Below are 24,090 nucleotides of genomic sequence, written 5' to 3' on the forward strand. Positions count from 1 at the left end.
TTTTATAGATGATACATAGATAAATCGTTTTCTGGGTTCAGTGATGATGCATCTCATAAACGTAGTATAGATGAACAGTGATAGCGGCTTCCATTATGGCATTTTCCATCGATCTTTTCAAGAATAGCTTAATCTCTTCCAGAAAACCTTACAAAGTGATCCTTTCAAGACTACCTTACAAACTGATCTCTTCCTATAATCTTTTCAAGACTACCTTACACTTCACAAGCTTGGCTACACACCGCCTACAGGTACTAAAGCCAAGGGAGTACGTGAGTGCATTATTTGCAAGCACACAGGACAAAGAAACAGGAAGCAAAAATCTGTTTGTACCTGGTGCATCGAGAGCAAAGTCATGCTGTGTACTATGGACTGTTTCTTTGATTATCACTCACTTCCGAAGTACTGAGTGTAATTAGCTAAGTGTAATTACCTAAATGTAGTTACAGGATGAGAGCTACGCTCGTGGTGTCCCGTCTTCCCAGCACTCTTTGTCATATAACACTTTGAAACTACTGATGGTCTTGGTCTCCACCACCTCCTCACCTAACTTGTTCCAACCGTCTACCACTCTGTTTGCGAAAGTGAATTTTCTTATATTTCTTCGGCAACTGTGTTTAGCTAGTTTAAATCTAAGACCTCTTGTTCTTAAAGTTCCAGGTCTCAGGAAATCTTCCCTATCGATTTTATCAATTCCTGTTACTATTTTGTACGTAGTGACCATATCACCTCTTTATCTTCTGTCTTCTAGTTCTGGCATATTTAATGCCTCTAACCTCTCCTCATAGCTCTTGCCCTTCAGTTCTGGGAGCCACTTAGTTGCATGTCTTTGCACCTTTTCCAGTTTTTGATGTGCTTCTTAAGATATGGGCAACACACAACCGCTGTATATTCTAGCTTTGGCCTAACAAAAGTCGTGAACAATTTCTTTTGTATATCGCCATCCATGTATTTAAAAGCAATTCTGAAGTTAGAAAGCATGGCATAGGCTCCTCGCACAACATTCTTTATGTGGTCCTCAGGAGACAGTTTTCTATCTAGAACCACCCCTAGATCTCTTTCTAGATCGGTCCTCGACCAGGCATCCACCCCCAGGAAGCAGCCCGTGACAGCTGACTAACACCCAGGTACCTATTTTACTGCTAGGTAACAGGGGCATAGGGTGAAAGAAACTCTGCCCATTGTTTCTCGCCGGCGCCCGGGATCGAACCCGGGACCACAGGATCACGCGTCCAGTGTTCTGTCCGCTCTGCCACCGGCTCCCTTGAATGGCCTTGAGGCTTGAATGGCCCGTGCGACTCCTTTTGGGAGCTTCACGCACGGGCGACCAGCCCATGATGACATCACAAACCATTTTGGCACTGTCTCTTCAGCTAAAGAAAGTGGAATTTGATTTTTTTTTTACATGTACAGTACATGTTCAGAGAAGGAAATTTATAAATTTACACATTATTATTTTTTTTAAGAACACTTGATTTTTGGCGCACAGGAAGAATTTCATGATAAACGCAGCACATCACGGAGGTCAAGGGTGACACTTAATAGAGTGAAACAAATGATGAAAGTGCTTGGAAATGCTAGGAAATTACAGAGTGATGAGGATGGCAAACTTTGGTCAATAAGATAAGACCTCTCAAAGGAATTCAGAGAAAAGCTGCAAATGAAACTTGATTAAGTGAAACATCTAAATGGGAATACAAATACAAATGAGGAAGAAAGAAATTCTTTTTTCTACAATGTGTTAGGGACTGGAAAGCTAGTGAAATGGTACATAAAAACAAAGCAACAAAATCATTAGAGGAAGAGGGGGTAAAAGACAAAGGGAACATGTTTCTGAAAATTGTATATACCAATATAGATGGAGTGAGATAAAAAATACTGGAGCTAAAAGATATAATTCAGTTTAAGGTTCCAGATACTGTCGTACTACCAGAGACGAAACTCTTAGAAAATACTGTGGGACCTCGGCTTACGAATGCCCCTATTTACAAATGTTTCGGGTTACGATCTCAATTTCTTTGTAAAATTCGATTGGGTTATGAGCTTTGCCTCGAGTTACGAGTTTGTTGATACACGTATGGGTTGACCGAGCGCGTGGTTCCTGGTGGAACAGGCGACCACGCCTTAGTTTAACAATGCCTCCTGCTTAGTGACGATCGTGATTGAATTCTTTGTAGAGAATTTAATTGTTTTCAACATTTTTGGTTTCTAAACATAAACGTAATTATTATATACCATGCCATAGGTTCCAAGAAAGTCAGTGGTAAGGTTCAACCTATGAAAAAATGTGAGCATGACCACTGTGGAAAAACAACAAGTCTCTATGGAAAGTTTCTGAGAAAGACAAGCAGTGAGCCACAACCAGGTCCTAGTGGTATGCAGGGAGAACGTAGGAGAGAGTGTACCCCAGAGAAGTCATCACTGCCTTATGCTATAATGGAAGGGGACTTCCTTTCCAAACACTAACATCTCTCCTCCTTCCCCCCTCCTCACCATCTTCCATACGCCAACAAGTCATCAATAAAGGTAAGCTATAACTTACACATTTTATAGTTCAAAATATTGTATTACATAATATAGTAATTAATTACATATATAGTATAATTACAAAATATAGTACATTCTATAGTATTTTTTGTACTATAATAATGTGTTTATTATGAATGAAATGTATTTTGAAGTTAATATTTTTAGGAGTGTGGAACAGATTAATTCAATTTACATTATTTCTTATGGGAAAATTTGTTTTGGGTTACGAATTTTCGGGTCACAAGCTGTCTCTGGGAACGAATTAAATTCGTAAATAAAGGTACCACTATACAGAGGAACCTCGGGTGACGAGTGGCTCCATCTACGAGCATTTCAGGTAACGAGCGAGGCACTCGCAGAAAATTTGTCTCAACTGATGAGCTTCTGCTCCGTTAATGAGAAAACCATGTGGTGCTTCCTAGCGTTTCTGCTGGGTCTTGCAAATTCTCTGATGCCTCTGATGATACAAATCAATGAAATTATTTTTAAAAGATGCTAATGATGCTGGGATGTAAAGGGGTGACTGCTGTAATGTTGCAAAGCATTTTTTTTTTTTAGAAAAAATTGAAAAACAACTGAAAAAAATTACAAAAAAAGAAATGTCAAAAGGTTCATCCAGTGTATGTCAGGAAGGCTGCTCCATTTTCTATAAAAAATTAATTATAAAAAATGAACAAATTTGAAAAAAAGAACAAATGTCAAAAAAGGTTCGTTCAGTATATATCAGGTAGGCATCTCCATTTTCAATGAAAAAATAAATAAATTGATGTTTTTCGGTTGTGGAACGGATTAATTTTATTTCCATTATTTTAAATTGGGAAATTCCTTTCGCAAGACGAGTGTTTCACATGATGACCTCAGTGCCGGAACGGATTAAATTCATTAACCGAGGCACCACTGTATTTCAAATGAGGTCGTATTTCCTAGGCGCTACTCAGTTTGGAGACGTGGCAGGGAAAACTAGGAAAGGGGGGAGGAGTGGCTGTGCTGGTGAAGGAACACCTAAAGGTAAGAGAGTTAATAATAAAAACCCTCGAGAAGTTGATATAATGGCATTGCAGATCTGAAATCAGGATGATAAATTGCTAATCATAAATGCCTTCAGCCCATAAGCAAGCAACATATAGACAAAGGAAGAACAAGATGACAAACAAGAGGGCCTTATAATGGTCATGAGAGATATTATGGGAAAGCAGATAAAGATAAATCTCAATTGTTGGTACTGTGGGTCTTCAGCTAAAGCAATAGACTGGGAGGCATATGAAGCAAGAATGGAGGACATTTGGACATGTAGATTTGTAAACCTCATTCTGGAGACATTCATGTCTCAACACGTCAAGCAGGCCAAAAGAATGAGGGAAGGGCATGTTCCATCAATGCTGGATCTAATATTCACCAGGACAGAAGAAGAAAAATTATATATATTTGACATCCAATACCTTCCTTCATTCTTTGGGAAGTGATCATGTCCTTTTGGAAATTAAATATGCTTTGCAATATGATCTAGAAGAGGAAAGGGACATTGAAAGAGTTGATAAACTTGATTTCAAGAGAGGGCACTATAGGGAACTTAAAGAATTCTTTAATGTGTTTAATTGGACACACTTCTTGCTAGGCAAGGAAGTAAATGAGACATATGCCAAATTTTGCAAAATGATGAAGGCGCACAAACATTAATACCAAAACTGAGAGCCAGGACCAGAAAATGGGATTGATTCAATAGAAATTGTGAGAGGATCAGAGAGGAAAAGACAAGAAAATGGGTTCAATATCAGAAGAGGCCTAACCCACAAACATACCAGCACTACAAGTAAGCAAGAAACAATTACACAACAGTGAGGAGAGAGGCAATAAGACACTTTGAGAAAAGTATAACAGACAAATGTAAAACTAACCTCTAGCCTTTTCTATAAATTCATTAAAAGCAAGCTGCATGTAAAGGATAAAATCCAGCGGTTGAGAACGGGAAACAGGACTACTGAGAATGAAAGAAAAATGTGTGTAATGCTAAATGAACAGTTCCAAAGGGTGTTTGTACAAAATGAGGATGTCAGAGACCCGGACCCAATATCAATTTCAGAACATACCATAGAATACATAGAGGTATCTTAAGATGAAGTGGAAAAATTACTCATGGGGTTAGGAAGAAATAAGGCGGTTGGACCTGATGGAGTTTCACCTTGGGTGCTTGCACAGGAATCTTAGCAGATACTGTATATGGAAAATGGCAAACATAGTACCAATCTATAAAAATGGTAGTCGAGAGGAACCTCTAAATTATAGACCCGTATCATTAACAAATGTGGTAGTCAAAACACTAGAAAAATAGTTAAAGCCAAATGGGTTGAACACCTAGAGAGTAATGACATAACAACAGACAAACAGTATGGTTTTTGAACAGGAAGATCCTGTGTAACAACTCTACTAAGTTTTTATGATAGAGCCACAGAGATACTACAGGAAAGAAGTGGTTGGGTTGACTATCTCTCTCTTGAACTAAAAAGTCTTTGACACAAGTTCCACATGAGAGGATGTTCTGAAAACTGAAACATGCTGGAGGAGTGACAGGGAGACTTTTGACATGGATAAAAAATTTCTAACTGACAGTCAGATGAGGGCGGCAATCAGAGAGAATATATCTGACTGGGTGAGTGTCAGTTCTTGCACCAGTAATGTTCATTGTTTACATAAATGATCTACCAGAAGGAATACAGAATTATTTGAACATGTTTGCAAATGATACTAAGATACTGGGGAAGACAGAAGTTGCAGACGATTGTCATGCCCCTCAAAATGATGCAGATATAATAAGTGCTTGGAGCAACATGTGGCAAATGGAATTCAATGTAATTAAATGCCATGTTATGGAATGTGGAATTGGAGAATATAGACCACACACAACTTACAAATTAGGTGGAAAGGAATTAAAGAACTCTAATAAAGAATGAGATCTAGAGGTGGTTTTGGATAGTAAACTGTCACCAGATTTTGCCCACTAAAGCTAGTCTCTTCTGGTGCTCCGGGAAACAACATAACTTCCTCCACTCGTCGTTTGCTCACTACTGCGCCGTGTGCAGGTGGTCGTGTTGAGTGCAAAAATCGCAGGTCCCCCTTAATTATTTTGTATTAACGTCAATTTGCTTATATGTTCATTTTTGTTTTCTCGTATAACTGCCAAGTGTATGTCAGACAAGGTTTCAGGTATTTTTTCATGTTTATTAATGTTTAAGATTATAGTGAATTTGTTAATTGTTCATTTGCTTATTTTTTTATCTCCTGTGCAACTTTTCACACTGCAAGGGCCAAAGCAGCACTTTTTTTTCTTTGATTTCTTTTTCTTTGAGAGTGAGAGCCACATTACATTTCTCCAGTATAGCTCTGATAATGTTTCACGTCACAATATTCTCCAGTGCTCCCTAGTACCATTACAACCCTGCGGGAATAACTGGGAAAGTTGCCTTTGCCACGGGAACCAGAATGTTGCCCTGCCTGACTGCATACTGAGACAGTGGAACCTTATTTTGTGTAGAAGATGAATGTAGTAGTTCAGGTATATTATAGTAATACAGTGGCACCTCGACATACGATTGCCCCTACTTACGATAATTTCGAGTTACGATGTAAATTTCATTGAAAAATGGGACTCGACATCCGATATTTGTTGGTACACGTTCGGGTCGACTGAGCACATGGTTCCCGGTCACGCGGCCGACCTACCTCAGTTTACTACAGCTGCACGCTTAGTGACGATCACGCCTATAAAAAATTCCGCTTTTGTGGTGATTTTTTGCATTTTGAACATTAAAGTAAGTATTATATATCATGCCATGAGTCCCAGGAAAGTCAGTGGTAAGGCTTAACATATGAAAACCCATGTAAGGATGACCATAGAGCAGAAACAAGAGTACAGAATGTCTCTTCCTCAACAATTAAGAAAATGTGTGCAGCATGGGAAGAATTGCAAACCTTTGCTGAAACGACTCGCCCACATCAAGCTGCAGTAGGTCGTTGCCTTAGCCTATTCAATGACACTGATGCATCATTGCAGACAAATGTTAAAACGAAGGGAAAACAAATTTCTCTTGACAAATTTGTAGTGAGACAAATAAGCACTGAACCACAACCAGGTCCTAGTGGCATTCAGGCAAAACGTAGGAGAGAGTGTACCCCAGAGAAAATATCACTGCCTGATGTGATAATGGAAGGGGACTCCCCTTCCAAACAGTAACAACTCTCCTCCTCTACTCTCATCACCATCTTCCATACGTCATCAAGAGCCCTCCATAAAGGTAAGATAAACACATGTACTGTATTGTAGTTAGAAAAAACTTTGTATTCAGTATAAAATGTATTTGTATGTTAATATTTTGTAGGGTGGGGAACGGATTAATTCAATTCCCTTTATTTCTCATGGGAAAAATCGCTTCGACTTACAATATTTCGACTCACGATCCGTCTTTGGGAACGAATTAGCATCGTAAGTCGAGGCCCCATTGTACTGAAGTAAGCAGCTATAAAAGTCATACATAACATACAAGGCAGCATGTATATCAAAATACAAAACTAAAATCTGACATGATAAGAGGATAAGCAAGAAAAACAACAAATTACTGTAGAAGTGCAATACTGGGAGAGATAAGTTATATGCAAGCTATAGTAACGTAACAAAAAAATTAGGATATGGAATAACAATGAAAAAGTCACACCACCAAAATGATTTTATTAATATACACCACAGAAGAAAAAAATAATCTTACTAACCTGCATTGTGTACAGAAGTTGTAGGAGGCGAGATGAAAAGGCATACTGCTCAACTTGATGAGATTTGAGAACAGTGTTACGATCGATAACGTCTGGCACAGGATACTTGTCTCGTATACCACCCACAACAATGTCAGCTTTCCATATCATCCTTGCTACCAACAGCAACACAAGCACAGCATCATGGTCACCTAAAAGAAGTACAGTATTAACATAGACATCAATTCATAATTCGACCGTCAGTAGTTTCAAAACATTATATGACAGAGTGCTAGCAAGACGGGACACCATGAGCGTAGCTCTCATCCTGTAACTACACTTAGGTAATTACAAAAGATAATAGTACAAAATTCTGCTAGACAAGTCTACCAGGAACAATGTATAATGCAATGATTCTAAAATAAATATAGTGAAAATCCAGACCCAATATGTTGCAAGGCATTCTGTATTACACCTTAGCTATTTTTCCCAACATAAATGATATTAGCAAATATAGTTTTTTGCACCAATAATTGTATTTCTGAGTTAAACCACTCATAGGCTCCGAAAAGCACAATTACTGAATGACTTATAGGGCAGGATTCTGAACCTGTCCAGTGAGGATATTTTCAAACATCCTTCCTGTGTCATAGTGATGCAACAAAGGACTGGACAAAGGAGCAATCCTGCTCAGCATGACAACACTAAGTTCACTTATACTTTAAACACTTGAAGCCTTTCCAAGCCCTACTTAGCATCACAAGGACCCCAAGTAATTCTTCAACTCTTCTCAAATCATTAGTTTCCCACATACCTTCTACACCTGCCAATTATGAAAGTAGTGTAGTTTTCTGTGAAAAATGTGATGGGAAAAGATATGGGGCAAGAGATATAAGGTGGGTGGTGATCTAGGGAGAAGACACGAGAAAGAAAAGTGACAGAAAAAGAGCACGACTATCATGGGCATAATGAGTCTATTCAAACAGCCATACCGTAATGGTAATTCTCTAATTGCCTCTAGTAATTTACAGCATTCTGGTATCAAAAGGGATGAATCTATGCCCTACCACAACTACTATAGTTATTCCAGAAACAGACTGCCCAGCAGTTTCCAAAATATCCTTTCTGGGGGGGAGGCCCTACGGCTTCCCGGAGCTTACTAGGCCGATATGCTAATGTCAGACTTTGGCATCAGTCATGTGTATGGAGTTCTTATGGTCCTACCGGGGACCACGAGCCAGAACCTGGCCCCCTTTGGAGAGGGTAGAGGAGCGATGGCCTATAGAAGCCTCCGTGTAATTGGAAGCATTCTATGTTTGCCATCGACCGGATTAGGCACCCAGAAAGGTAGGCATCCCAAAACAAACCCCTATTCTGGTGAAAATTGTAACTAAAAGCAGAACGAGTGGATAGAACTCCCCAAACAAAAACGAGCAAACTAGTATATGTCACCCGTCGTCGTGCCGCTATCTGCGCAGCTCCTCCCTCCACGGGATGGGGGAAGAGTAGCCCCAGACCTACCGCGCCGGCGATCCACACCCCAGTTCTTGAGGCTGATGTTACTGGCTCGGTTGTGTGCTCTTGCTCCAGACTTTGTGGCGCTGTACCTTGTGTGTGGCTGCTGTTTTCCAAGAGTGCGAGAGCCAGGAGTTATTCCTCAGTACTCAGGCTGCATGCACCTAGGGTTCCCTTCCCTAGGTGCCTTGTAAGTACTGCCCTAGGAGCTTGGAGTTACCTTCCACAAGTTCCTCGGGATCTGCCTCTGTGTGTCCGTTTTACTGCTCGGTTTTTCAGCCGCCCTTTGAGAACTTGGGTGTTTTGTCTCCCTAGTTTACCTTAGGGTAATAGGCAGTTTTCGCAGGTAAAGGGCGCAGGGTGCTGCGCAGCTAGTTGTCACCTATCACAGCGGCTGGCTCTGTTCCTTGGGGTACGTTGTCCTCTTGCGGGGTTTTGTTTTTCTTTTTGTTTTTTCCTTGTTGGGGGGGTTCTGCCCTATTTGCCACTGGTGTTTGGCCTCACCCTGATACTTGGTGGTGCCTCCTGCTTGGTCCCCACAAGTGTACACGTTCCTGGGCTTCAGCTTTAGACAGTTTGTTTGGTAGTTTCGGGCGCCGGTTAGCAGTACTCTGCCTGGGTTTACCTGAGCGCAAGTACTCTTCAAGTAAACGTTCAGGGGCCAGATTCACGAAGCAGTTACGCAAGTACTTACGAGCATGTACATCTTTCCTCAATCTTTGGCGGCTTTGGTTACATTTATTAAACAGTTTACATGTATGAAAACTTCCCAATCAACTGTTGTTATTATTATAAACAGCCTCCTGGTGCTTTGGAGCTCATTAACTGTTTAGTAAATGTAAACAAAGGCACCAAAGATTGAGAAAAGATGTACAGGTTCATAAGTGCTTGCGTAACTGCTTTGTGAATCTGGCTCCAGGACCCTGGGAATTCCCTAGGGAACGCGTGGGTCCGATGGATGTGACCCCGGGGTCCCCCTAGCTTCGTGAGAGTTTGAGGGTTGTTTGGTCCCCTTGTCTCAGGGCGACCCTCACTGTTTTTGCCTCCGTCACGCAGCCTGTTGGGTCGTGACACTTTCGACCCTGAGTCCTGTAAATATTGTTGCTTGATGGCGACTCAATTTACCCAATCTGTGGATGATCATCTTCAGGTACAGGCTGCGCAGGTGTTGCATTCTAGGTTTCATTTGTTGCAACGCGCTCGGTTGGTTGCTCACCCGGATGCCCCGCGGCTGCCCCGTTTTGCTTAAAGGGACCCGTACTTGGGGGTGGGGGTCGCTTCGATCCTGGTTCAGTCCGCAACTTCTAGTTCTTTTTCCCCCTGTTGTTCGTTCTGGTCCCCCTCCCCTGCTTCATGCCTCCCCGAAGTGTCAGAGGGTTTTAGAGTCGAGGCAGGGGTTAGTTATTCTTGAGACTCGGGCAGCCTCGGGGAATGCCCCTTCCAGTGTGGCGACGAAGGCATTCGAGTCTCCTCCCCCGGCCGAAGCCTCTGGGTCTGACCAGTGGGCCACGTTCTATCCGTCTTCTATAGCTGTGCCGGCCTTGTCTAGTGGGGTTGGAGCTTGGGGGGAGGACTCGGCCCCAGATCCTGCGGAGGAGGACCCTGGGGCTGGGGAGGGGCTGACTTGGGGTCCTGGGGCCCCGCTGAACCCCGCCTGGGATTTTCTACCCTCTGAGCGGGGCTTACTGTTACAAGGAGTGGGGTTTTCTTCCCCCCCCCCCCCCCCCAGTGCGTACAAGTTGGACTTGGTGTCTGCCTCTCCCTTGGTTCGGTTCCGTGTTCCCCGGGCGCTTCGGTTTCGTCTTTCCGGAGGTTTTCAGCTTATCACATCCAACCTGCTGCGGTGCGGGCGGCCCTTGCGGCAAACTTTCTGTGTGACCCGGATTATGCCTCGGCAATGGATACCTCGACTTTCAGGTTTGGGACTGCGTTCCCTTTCTGGCTCCGTTATGAGGTTCCGGAGTCGTCCTGGCTGGCGGACTGTCATGTCTTTACCTTGGAGGCTTGGCACTCCTGCCGTTCCTGCACACTTGAGTGGCGGGAGGCTTTGACGGTGCTTTAGGTTTTCCTGGGGGGCGACCTTGAGCACCTCAATGAGTGCTTGTTTGCTCCTGCCCTTGCCCGGGATGTTGGTGTCGTTCGGCTATATGTGCAGATTCCTCTCTTTCCGCAGTGCAGGTGGCGGAGGACTTGCACGTTTGGGGCCTTTTGGTTGTGGCCTTGCGCTTCATTTCCCTCCTGGAGCTGTCTTCCGACTGGCTCATGGAGGATGTGGGGGCACTTGGGGCTGTTCCTAGGTCTGGCGCCTCGGCCTCAGCGGCTTGCTCATCGGCTGCCTTGCTGAAGCTTTTAGCGCCAATCTTAAGGGATGCGGTGGCTCTGTTTTATGCCTCCCGGCTCGCGTGTCGGCAGACGGTGCTTGCCTCCTCTATGGAATCCGCATGGGCCTTGGCTCTTAGGATGTCTTCTCCTTTTTGCCCTCTCTTGTTTGCGGCTTCCGCCGTTGCACATTATATTCAGGCTGCTTCGGCTTCTTGCCGTCCTATGTCGGACTTGCTGGCTCTCCGGGGGTCCCATGTTGGACTTTCCCGGAAGGGTCGTGCCAAGACTCAGGGTTCCTCTCGTCACGGTAGGCCACCGGTGTCAGGTTCGGCTTCGGCACCTCCTTCGGACGCGCCTTCGTCTGGTCGGCACGGTGTTCTTTCTGTGCGAGGTTCTGGGTCTCGTAATGGGCATCGGCCCTTTGTGTGGTTCGCCCCATTAAAAGATCGATGGGGGAGAGGCTTGCGCTGTTCGCTCACGCCTAGTCTCACGATTTGTGGGCGTTTCAGGTCGTTTCGCACGGCCTCCGGTGGCGTTGGGTGGCCCCTTCCCCTGCGAGGGGCGAGGGGCTGGCGGGGCAGGCTTCTTCCCTTGCGCTGTCAGGTCATCTTGGAGTGGGTTCGCTTGGGTGTAGTCGAAACGATGTCCCTCAGATGGGTTTCTTGTCTGTTTCCAGTCCCGAAACGGGACTGCGCAGACCTGCATTTCATTTTGGACTTGTCCCATCTGAACCCTTGGGTTCATTGCCCCTCTTTTCGGATGACCACGCTATCCCAGGTTCGGCTCCTGTTGAAGCAGGGCACTTGGATGGTGTCCCTGGAAGTCCAGGACACTTAGTGGCACGTCCCGATTCATCCAGGGTTCAAGGACTGGCTCAGTTTTGTTGTGGGGGGCTTCATACTTCCGCTTCCGCATACTGCTTTCGTTGTCCCCCATTCGGGTTGAACCTGGCACCTCGCATTTTCATGCACCACACGCGGGTCGTGGTGATCCGTCTGCATCTGTTAGGTGTTCGGGTGTTGCCCTACCTCGACAACTGGCTGGTTTGGGCTCCAAGCCAGTCCACTTGTCTGCTGGCCAGGGATCTGGTTCTTTCTCAGCTAGCCGAGTTCGGGTTCTTGGTGAACTGGAGGAAGTCCCATCTGCTTCCCTCCCAGATTCGGACCTGGCTGGGCCTTGTATGTGACTCTCGGACCGCTTCCTTGTCTCTTCCTCCGGAGTCTCTTCTGCAGCTGCGGTCCCGCGTGTGCCTGTTTCTGGGGGCTCCCGGGTCACCTGGCGGATACTCGAGGGTCTGTGTGGGAGCCTAAACTTTGTGATGCTGAGATATCTGCCGGGTCAGGTTTGGCTTCATCGGCTGTTCTGGTTCCTTCGGGGTAGTCCCTTCCGCCTCTCTCGCGATCGCTGGGTTCGGACCCCGGGGGCTTTGTGTCATTTGCTGCGTTGCCAGCTTCCTCTTCGGATTTTTCGGGGTTCAGTGCCTTGGCGCCTCCCCGAGCCCTTGCTCGATGTGTCCACAGATGCGTAGACTCTCGACTGGGGCTTTGTGACCAGTGCTCACCAGAACAGCCAGGGATAGTGGGGTCCGTCCTTCCGTCGAGCCCACAGCACTGTGTGGGAGTTCGCACCGGTGTGGTTTGCTCTTCGGAGGATTCGAGTCGCCCGCGGGTCGATGATCCAGATCCATTCGGACTGCTCCCCGGTGGTCCATTGTCTGAATCTGGTGGGTTCGATGTGGTCCTTGGCTCTTTGGCGCTGGCCGCTTTGGGTGACTCATCTGCTGAGTTCTCGGGGTTTGGCTCTCCTGGCAGTTCACGTACGGGGAGTGTCCAACATCTTGGCCGACGGCCTGTCTCATTTCGTTCCCCTCTCCACGGAATGGGCGGTTGACGCCGACTTTTTCAGTTGGCTTTGCCAGACGTTCGGACGCCCCGAGGTGGACCTCTTCGCATAGCTTTCCTCTGTATATGGCGCCCTTTCCTGACTGCAAGGCCGTTGGGGTCGACGGCATTCGGCAAGACTGGTCAAGGTGGGGGTTCCTGTACCTCTTTCCGCCAGTTCAACTGTTGCTCCAGGTCCTGGCTTGCTTGGATACTTACCAGGGAAGAGCTGTCCTCTTGGGCCCTTGGTGGCCGGCCCAGCCGTGGTTTCAGGCGCTGCTTGCTCGGTGTACGAACATGGAGGTTCTTCCGCAGCTCCGCTTCTTCCAGCAGATCGGACAGGTACGTCATGTGGATGGTTCGATCTTCTCCTCGAGTCTTTGCGAATGGTATTTTTTATTCGAGTTTAGCATCATCTCTATGGTGATCAGGTGGCTTCCTTTTTAAGTGTCCCACCTGCGGGCTTTGTCTCGGCGGCAGTATGAAGTTTCCTGACGGTCCTTCATGCTTGATACCTGCTTGATGGGGTTCCGGGAGTTCTTCTACTACCCAAGTCCGGCCCGAGACCAGGCTCGACTTGTGAGAGTTTGGTCCACCAGGCTATTGCTTGGAGCAGCCCGCAGGCTCACGTACCCACCACAGCCCGACTGATCCAGAACTTCTCTTAGAAAACAGTCCAGTTTTCTCTTAAAGATGTCCATGGTTGTTCCAGCAATATTTCTTATAGTCGCTGGGAGGACGTTGAACAAACGCGGACCTCTGATGTTTATACAGTGTTCTCTGATTGTGCCTATGGCACCTCTGCTCTTCACTGGTTCAATTCTGCATTTTCTTCCATATCATTCACTCCAGTATGTTATTTTGCTGTGTAGATTTGGGACCTGGCCCTCCAGTATTTTCCATGTGTATATTATTTGGTATCTCTCTCGTCTCCTTTCTAGAGAGTACATACCTTGAGGTGCTTCCGGGGCTTAGCATCCCCGCGGCCCGGTCGTCGACCAGGCCTCCTGGTTGCTGGACTGATCAACCAGGCTGTTGGATGCGGCTGCTCGCAGCCTGACGTATAAGTCACAGCCTGGTTGATCAGGTATCCTATGGAGGTGCTTATCCAGTTCTCTCTTGAACACTGTGAGGGGTCTGCCAGTTATGCCCCTTATGTGTAGCGGAAGCGTGTTGAACAGTCTCGGGCCTCTGATGTTGATAGAGTTCTCTCTCAGAGTACCTGTTGCACCTCTGCTTTTCAATAGGGGTATTCTGCACATCCTGCCATGTCTTCTGGTCTCATGTGATGTTACTTCTGTGTGCAGGTTTGGGACCAGCCCCTCAATTATTTTCCACGAGTAAATTATTATGTCTCTCTCCCGCCTGCACTCAAGGGAGTACAGATTTAGGCTCTTTAGTCGGTCCCAATAGTTTAGATGTTGTACTGAGTGGATTCTAGCAGTCAAGAATCTCTGCATGCTCTCCAGGTCAGCAATTTCTCCAGCTTTGAAAGGGGCTGTCATTGTGCAGCAGTACTCCACTCTAGAGAGCACTAGCGTTTTGAAAAGTATCATCATCGGTATAGCATCTCTAGTGTGAAAAGTTCTTGTTATCCAACCTGTTATTTGGAGAGCTTTGAGACGATCCCAATAATTTAGTTGTTTTATCTCATATATGCGTGCAGTATATGATCTCTGTATTCCCTCTATTTCTGCAATCTCTCCTGCTCTGAAGGGGGAATTGAATACTGAACAGTACCCGAGACGGGACAACACAAGTGACTTGAAGAGTACAACCATTGTGATGGGATCCCTGGATTTGAAAGTTCTCGTAATCCATCCTATAATTTTTCTGGCTGACGCAATATTTGCTTGGTTATGCTCCCTAAACGTTAGATTGTCGGACATCATTATTCCCAAATCCTTGACATGCTGTTTTCCTACTATGGGCAGATTCGATTGTGTTTTGTACCCTGTATTATGTTTCAGATCCTCATTTTTGCCGTACCTGAGTACCTGAAATTTATCACTGTTAAACATCATGTTATTTCTGCTGCCCAATCGAAAACTTTGTTGATATCTGCTTGTAATTTTTCAATGTCTTCAGCAGAGGTAATTTTCATGCTGATTTTTGTGTCATTTGCAAAGGATGACACAAAGCTGTGACGTGTATTTTTGTCTATATCTGATATGAGAATAAGGAACAGTAGAGGTGCAAGGACTGTACCTTGAGGTACAGAGCTTTTAACTGCGCATGGACTCAATTTTACTTGATTGACTGTTACTCTTTGTCTTCTGTTCGGCAGGAAATTTTGTATCCAGCGTCCTACTTTACCAGTTATTCCCATTGACCTCATTTTGTGTGCTATCACCCCATGGTCACATTTGTCGAACGCCTTTGCAAAGTCTGTGTATACAATGTCTGCATTTTGCTTTTCTTCTAAAGCTTCTGTGATTTTGTCATAGCAATTACCTAAGTGTAATTACCTAAGTGTAGTTACAGGATGAGAGCTACGCTCGTGGTGTCCTGTCTTCCCAGTACTCTTTGTCATATAACACTTTAAAACTACTGACGATCTTGGCCTCCACCACCTTCTCACCTAACTTGTTCCAACCGTCTACCACTCTGTTTGCGAAAGTGAATTTTCTTATATTTCTTTGGCATCTGTGTTTAGCTAGTTTAAATCTAAGACTTCTTGTTCTTAAAGTTCCAGGTCTCAGGAAATCTTCCCTATCGATTTTATCAATTCCTGTTACTATTTTGTATGTAGTGATTATATCACCTCTTTTTCTTCTGTCTTCTAGTTTTGGCATATTTAATGCCTCTAACCTCTCCTCGTAGCTCTTGCCCTTCAGTTCTGTAAGCCACTTAGTAGCATGTCTTTGCACCTTTTCCAGTTTGTTGATGTGCTTCTTAAGATATGGGCACCACACAACCACAATAGTGGTTGAGTAACAGTGACAGACAGGATCTGCCCGCTCTAAATCCATGTTGTCCTGGAGTGTGTAGCTCATTACTTTGCAAAAAACTAGAAATTTGATTCCTAATCACTCTTTCAAACACTTTTATTATGTGTGATGTTAGTGCAACTGGTCTATAATTTTTTGCCAAGGCTTTACTACCCCTTTGTGCAGAGGAGCTATATCTACAGATTTAAGTGCAGTGGTATCTCCCCTGTATCCAGGCTCTTTCTCCATATTATGCCGAGTGCTCGCGCTATTGGTACTTTACATTTCTTTATGAATATTGAATTCCATGAGTCAGGCCCAGGAGCTGAGTGCATGGGCATATTGTAAATTTCTCTTTCAAAGTCTTCTGAGTTCATGTTAATATCCGTTATATTATCTGCAGCTTGAATGTCATTCATAAAAAAGCTGTCTGGGTCATCAACTTTCATGTTTATTGGTGTGCTAAACATAGTCTCATACTGGCTTCTTAGAATTTCACTAATCTCTTTGTTGTCCTCTGTGTACGTATCTTCATTTGTAATTAACGGTCCAATACTGGTCGAGGTTTTTTATTTTGATTTTGCGTATGTGAAAAAATATTTTGGATTTTTCTTTATGTCTTGTACATGTATAGCTTTCTGTTCCATTTCCTCAGACTCATATGATCGCTTCAACGTTTGTTCTATTTTTTTCGATCTCCCTGCTTAGGTTTATTTTTCTTTCTTGTGATAGTTATATCTGCCAAAGCATTTCCGTTATTTTTTTTCTTCTCCTGTACAGTCGTCTGCGTTCTCTTTCCAGAATGCTCCTCTTTCTGACCCTTTTCAGAGGCACGTGCTTCAAGCAGACCTTGTATGCTTCAGCTGTCAGTTGAGCTATTCCCTGTGTGGCAGTTTTGTCGCTTAAGACTGTCTCCCATTGAATAGTTGCAATGTCTACATTTATTTTTTCCCAGTCGATCCTCTTATTGTTGAAATTGAATTGATTGAATACTCCTTCTCACTTGTTGGGTCTCTTAGACCTACTACCGTTATTTATGCTGGTTCGCACTTCAATGAGCTTATGGTCTGAGTATATCGTATCTGAGATTGTAATATCTCTGATTAGTTCATCATTGTTTGTAAATAACAAGTTTAGTGTGTTTTCATTCCTAGTTGGGTCTGTAATCTGTTGATTGCGTGAGAATTTGTCACAGAATCTCAAAAGTTCTCTGACCTGTGGTTGGTTATTTCTCTGGTCATTCCCTGCTATGATATTTGTATTTACCATTCTCCATCTTAGACTTGGTAAATTGAAATCTCCAAGGAAGATAATATCTGGAGCTGGGTTGGCTAGGTTATCAAGGATGTTCTCTATTTTGTGCATCTGCTCTGTGAATTCCTCAACCGTTGTATCTGGCAGTTCATATATTAAAATAATAAATAGATTTAGTTTTTCTACCTTAATTCCAAGTATCTCTACCACCTCATTGGTTGAGTTTAGTAGCTCTGTGCATATCAGGTCTTCTTTAATATACAGACCTACTCCTCCATTTGACTTAGTTTCTCTATTACATCTATATAAATTATAATTTGGAATCCAGATTTCACCATCCATGTAATCTTTTGTATGAGTTTCCATGAATGCCTCAAATATTGAGTTTGACTCTAATAGGAGGCCATTTATGAACTTAACTTTGTTTCTTGACTTTGGCTTTAAACCTTGAATGTTTGCAAATATGAATGATTATCCATATTGTGTGTCACTTCCGGTTCTTCTTACGTTTTCGTTGTTGTACAGTACTTCACTTTCTGTTAGGGTGGTGGTGTCCTTTCACTCTTGGTTGTTCTAGGACTGTCTCCTTATGCCTAACACTGTCACCTCATATCGTGCGGTGCTGGCGGAGCTGCTTCAGCTTGCTTTTGGTATCGATGTCACGTATGCTCTGTTTCGCAAGGCTGTCTCGAGCGTTGTTTCACCTCTGGCCTGCTCATGCGCCGCCTGAGCAGTCCTGGTCATTGGAAAGTGTTCTCTTTTCGTTCTTCTTCTCGTTTTGTTTTCCTCTTCGGTTCCGGATTGTTTTTCAAAGGCTCTTTTTTCTGTTGGCATTGGCCTCTGGGGGTCAGGTAGGTAAGCTTCATGCTCTTCTCCGGCGTAGAGGTTTCTGTTCCTTCGGTCGGGGTGATCGTTTTGTTCGTCTGCAGCCTTCTCCTCCTTTTCTGGCGAAGAATAAGACTGCTGCTTTCCGGAGGGGTCCCTGGGTTGTTGATGCTTGATTGGTTAGGCCGGGGGATGCATCATGTTTTGTGTCCGGTTGTGGCTCTCCGCCATTATTGGCGCGCCTCGGCTTCTGTGTCCGTGAACGCGCTTTGGGTTGATCCAGTTTCTCTTCTTCCCTGTTCGAGGGTGCGGGTCTCCCAGGTCGTCCACAGGGTTATTAAGGCTAGCTAGCCTGTGGTGTATCCTCATGCCCATGACATCCGCAAGTTCGCGGCTCTTGCTGCCGTCTTTGGCAATATGTCCTGGGCTGACATTCGGGTGCGAGGATTTTGGTGGTCGAACAGGGTCCTGGCTGCTCCGTACCCTGTAAACGTTCCTGGGCCCAGTTGGGCCTGTGTCGCTTTGGGTCGGCAGATGCAGCCAGTTGTCTCTACTTCGGGTTGAGGAGTTAGCAGCAACTGCCTCCCGGGTAAGTCCCTATTCTTCTCCCTCTGTGGGTAGTTAGCTCCAGGGAGTCATAGGGGCTCCCCCCAGAAAACCAGTGTTGAATGTAATGAAATGCCATTTTCTGGGTGAGTCCCGGAGGCTCCCCAGCATCCCTCCCTCCCTTCGGTCGGCGTTTTTTTCGCGTGTTTTGACATCCAGCCTCAGAACTAGGGTGTGGATCGCTGGCGCGGTAGGTCTGGGGCTACCCTTTCCTCCTCCCGGGGAGGGAGGAGCTGCTCAAACAGCAGTGCGATGACGGGTGACGTCATACTAGTTTGCTCGTTTTTGTTTGGGGAGTTCTATCCACTCGGTCGGCTTTTGGTTGTAATTTTCACCAGAATAGGGGTTTGTTTTAGGACGCTTACCTTTCTGGGTGCCTAACCTGATCGATAGCGGACATAGAATGCTTCCAATTACACAGGGATTTATTTCTATAGGCCATTGCTCCCCTTGCCTCTCTAGAGGGGGCCAGGTTCTTGGCTCGTGGTCCCCGGTAGGCACATAAGAACTCCATACACATGACTGATGCTAATGCTAATGATGCTAATGTCTGACATTAACACATCAGCCTCGTAAGCTCCGGGAAGCCATAGGGACTCACCCAGAAAATGGCGTTTCATTACATTCAACGCTGGGTTTTTTCTAAAAAAAATAATATACTGTTCTGTATAAATTACTGATCATAAATATGAAATTATATGAATATTCTTGTTAACTCTCATATTTAATTACATTTATTATGGTTAAACCAACCATTTCATATCAAGATGCATCACAAAGTAATTTTATGTACCTCCACGAGTCATAAAGTTGTCAGGCATGTATTGTGTCAGGTATGAAACGTGTTGATTAGCTTGAGCCACCTCAAGACGCCGCAGTTCCATGTCAATTGCTTTGCTATGAGCCTTGGTCTCTGTGAACATTTTCTAGAAAAAAAATACACAAATATAAACTTCAAAGTTAAACTAATAAACTATTTTCTTTCCTAATTATTATTTTATAACATTTAATTTTATTAATATGTGCCATAAAGAGTATACTCAGTAAAACTGTCTAGATGCAATATTACACAAGCCTGAATCACATCTTCATTAAAGAAATTGCTTGAGTATAATCATATACCTCCTACTATGTAATGATACATCAACAATGAAAACTTCAGTCTCTCACAAAATAATAATTTAATAATAATCAAATTCAAAATTACCTTAAAGTCAATAATCTCTGATGGTGTACCAATGGGCTTGTTTGTCTCTTTCTCTAACGAATGTCGCAGGTCTAAGTTCTGCTCCTGTTGCTTCTGCACAAGCTCACGGAACTTTCTAATAGTTGTATCCTGGTCAACAATGACTTCATTGGCAGCTTCACGCTCTCTCATAACCTATACAAAAATATATTTATATAGCAAATCAAAATATGAATAAATGAAGTATTTATTGTTATGATTATAGGTAGCCTAGCCTAGGCTACCTCTTGTATGAGAGTTGTTCCCGTCCGGCAGACATCATTTTGGCATTTATTCATTCGTGCCCATGAGTTTTAGTGAGGAAATAAGTACAGTAGCTTAAATAAGAATGTGTTTTGTGACATTATGGTGGTAAACATGTGGTGAGGAAGACTCATGAAGGCGAGGGTTATTACCCGTAAAGATGGTGGAAATCCCAGAGATTCTAGGTGCTAAAGGCTTCAGTTGCTATGGTAACAGAGATGGTGCTGCTTGTGAGAGCCAATCAGCATGATGCAAGATGACGATGTCCCTCAAGGAAAGTGTGGAGATTGGCCAAGACAGTTCATTTTATGCCTGAGAGTCAAAGACGTCTAACATCTGTCACAATTATAGACCTGTATCATTGACAAGTGTAATAGTGAAAGTATTGGTAAAACTAATCAAAACTAAATGGGTAGAACACCTGGAGATAAATGATATAATATCAGACAAACAGTATGGTTTTTGCTCTGGAAGATCTTGTGTATTTGAATTTACTCAGTTTCTATGATCGAGTAACAGAGATTTTACAGGAAAGAGATGGTTGGGTTGACTGCATCTATCTGGACCTAAAAAAGGCTTTCAACAGAGTTCTACATAAGAGGTTGTTCTGGAAACTGGAAAATATTGGAGGGGTGGCAGGTAAGCTCCTAACATGGATGAAAAATATTTTGACATAGAAAAATGAGGGCAGTAATCAGAGGCAATGTATTGGACTGGAGAAATGTCACAAGTGGAGTACCACAGGGTTCAGTTCTAGCACCAGTGATGTTTATTGTCTACATAAATGATCTACCAGTTGGTATACAGAATTATACGAACATGTTTGCTGATGATGCTTAAATAATAGGAAGGATCAGAAACTTTGATGATTATCATGCCCTTCAAGATGGCCTGGACAAAATAAGTATATGGAGCACCACTTGGCAAATGGAATTTAATGTTAATAAATGCCATGTTATGGAATGTGGAATGGGAGAACATAGACCCCACGCAACCTACATATTATGTGAGAAATCTTTAAAGAATTCTGATAAAGAAAGAGATCTAGGGGTGGTTCTAGATAGAAAACTATCACCTGAGGACCACATAAAGAATAATGTGCGAGGAGCCTATGCCACGCTTTCTAACTTCAGAATTGCTTTTAAATACATGGATGGCGAGATACTAAAGAAATTGTTCACGACTTTTGTTAGGCCAAAGCTAGAATATGCAGCGGTTGTGTGGTGCCCATATCTTAAGAAGCACATCAACAAACTGGAAAAGGTGCAAAGACATGCTACTAAGTAGCTCCCAGAACTGAAGGGCAAGAGCTATGAGGAGAGATTAGAGGCATTAAATATGCCAAAACTAGAAGACATAAGAAAAAGAGGTGATATGATTACTACGTACAAAATAGTAACAGGAATTGATAAAATCGATAGGGAAGATTTCCTGAGACCTGGAACTTCAAGAACAAGAGGTCACAGATATAAACTAGCTAAACACAGATGCCGAAGAAATATAAGAAAATTCACTTTCGCAAACAGAGTGGTAGACGGTTGGAACAAGTTAGGTGAGAAGGTGGTGGAGGCCAAAACCGTCAGTAGTTTCAAAGCGTTATATGACAAAGAGTGTTGGGAAGACAGGACACCATGAGCGTAGCTCTCATCCTGTAACTACACTTAGGTAATTACACACACACATACACAGTATTAGTATATTTTGGTGGCAGTCTTTCATTTAAATATATTTCGTTGAAAACGACAAAGTTTTAGATTTATGTTTCTGGCATGAATCTTCTCAATATTCCTTATGTTTTTCTTCACTGAAGCAGGAAGATTAAAAATTAACTCTCCAAAGTTCATTTTTACTTATTATTTGGGTCTGAAGCCTAGTGATGCGTTTCATAAGGTCTCGCCTCACATTCTCAAAGATAAATTCTTATGTGAAGAACCTGATTATATCCTCTAGTGGTGAGATGGTAGGTGACATGGATGAATGACATACATGAGGTATTAAATTAATAAATTATTTTGATGTTGCCAAAGCAACACCGAAATAATTGATAGATACAATGACAACAGAAGATTAGACATCAGTGAAGCGCTACATATCAAGAAATCCAGACCAGCACTCAATATCCAGTTAATACACAGTTACACTCTACCCACTTCAAGACCCCGGGCCAATGCAGAAGCTGGATCAAATGACCCTGCAACAGGAATGGAAGCAACCAGAAGAACATACACTGCCAACATGTCACACTCTTAATTTACTACCCCATTAATATCCCATGTCATTCATCTATGTCACCTACCACCTCACCATTAGAGGATATAATCAGGTGCTACACAGAAGAATTTGTCTTTAAGAATGTGAGGTGTGACCTTACGAAATGCATTAATAGGCATCACAACCGCAAGAAAAATGACAGGTTGGATAACAAGAAAAGCAGAGGTGCAACAGGTACTCTGAGAGAGAACTCTATCAACATCAGAGGCCTGAGACTGTTCAACACACTTCCACTACACATAAGAGGCATAACTGGCCAACTCCTCACAATGTTTAAGAGAGAACTTGACAAGCATCTCCAAAGGATACCTATCAACCAGGCTGTGACCTATACGTCAGGCTGCGAGCAGCTGCGTCCAACAGCCTGGTCGACCAGTCCAGCAACCAGGCCTGGTTGGGGACAATAAGCCCTGAAAAAGCCTCAAGGCAACCTCCAGGTAGGCCATAGCCAACAACAGTGTGTGTACCTGATGCAGGCCGTTGGATAAGATTCTCATACATCCTGACTGAGGCAGCTATCTGAGTACTGTCATGCAAGTATAAGGAAAGTAGATGTCTTCCCAAGAGAATTCGAGGGAGATGAGTACTCCGCCAGTCAGTTTTTTTTTTATGCAACCTCCACATCCAAAAGTGGTCATCACATCGGAGTGGGGGAGGGGGGGTGATTGGGGCCAAGTTCAGGACAAAAATAGAAACGTGGTTGTTACATTAATGGTACTCTGTCTGGGATAAGGAATGGTGGTCATTACATTATCTACTAAAATTGTAAACATTTGCTAAATTCATAAAATATTATCTAAAAAGCAATGTTATCCATAATGCCACTGACTAGTTTCTTGTACTGGTCCTTGTAAAGGAGTGGGTACAAAAGGATCAAAATATAAAGATTTGAAGATTGGTAAATAGACTCTAAGCTTGTCTGTTGATCATCTACGAGACACAAACATCCTGGGAATGGCAGAGAATGGGGTCAACAAGTTAAAAAAAAAAGCCAGGATCAAGGGCTGAACAGGCTACAGAGGAGTGATCAAAATGATGCATTCTGCAGAGGTCTCAAATCTAATAGTGCAGAAAAGTTGGGCCCGAGGAATAACCCAGTGTTGAATGTAATTAAACGCCATTTTCTGGATGAGACCCGGAGGCTCCCCAGAGCTATCCAGACTGATATGGATACCCTAATTATTTTGCATCAGTCAATATGGGTGGAGTTCTAGGCCTACCAGGGACTACTAGCCAAAACCTGGCCCCCTCACAGAGGCACGAGGAGCAATGGCCCATAGAAATGCACAAGTGATTTGGAGCATTCTATATCTGCCATCAAACGGGACAGGCACCCAGAAAGGTAAGCGCCACAAAACAAACCCCTATTCTGGTTAAAACAATGAAAATCACCAACAAGTGGGCAGAACTCCCCAAGAGAAAAACGAGCAAACAAGCATGACATCACACGAGCCGCGCTACATGTCTGCACAGTTCCCCCCCCCCCCATCCCCGGGAGAGGGATGGGGGAGACCCAGACCCTCGCGCCCGTGATCCATACCTCAGTTCCGAGGCTGGATATCAAAAACGTGAAAAGACCGCCGACCAGAGGAAAGTAGGGTTGCCAGGGAGCCTCTGGGACTCACCCAGAAAATGGCATTTCATTACATTCAACACTGGTTTTTTGGAGGGAGCTCCTACGGCTCCCCGGAGATACTTCACCAAAGATGAAAACAGAGGGATGCATTGG

General features: G+C 43.8%; 1 protein-coding gene across 15 annotated transcripts in view; it reads right to left on the reverse strand.

Annotated features, from left to right (window-relative positions):
• The window catches only part of DCTN1-p150 (dynactin subunit 1), a 398,222-nt gene that overhangs the window by 84,325 nt on the left and 289,807 nt on the right, over window positions 1-24,090 (reverse strand). For all 15 annotated transcript variants that reach the window (XM_069328813.1, XM_069328823.1, XM_069328818.1 and 12 more), the window contains 3 exons: window positions 19,809-19,982; window positions 19,395-19,527; window positions 7,291-7,481 (listed from right to left, as the gene is read on the reverse strand). In XM_069328813.1, coding sequence (XP_069184914.1) covers window positions 7,291-7,481; window positions 19,395-19,527; window positions 19,809-19,982 — 498 coding nt within the window. The remainder of the gene's footprint in view (window positions 1-7,290; window positions 7,482-19,394; window positions 19,528-19,808; window positions 19,983-24,090) is intronic.

This window comes from Procambarus clarkii, chromosome 22, assembly GCF_040958095.1.
Source record: "Procambarus clarkii isolate CNS0578487 chromosome 22, FALCON_Pclarkii_2.0, whole genome shotgun sequence".
Taxonomy (NCBI): Eukaryota; Metazoa; Arthropoda; class Malacostraca; order Decapoda; family Cambaridae; genus Procambarus; species Procambarus clarkii.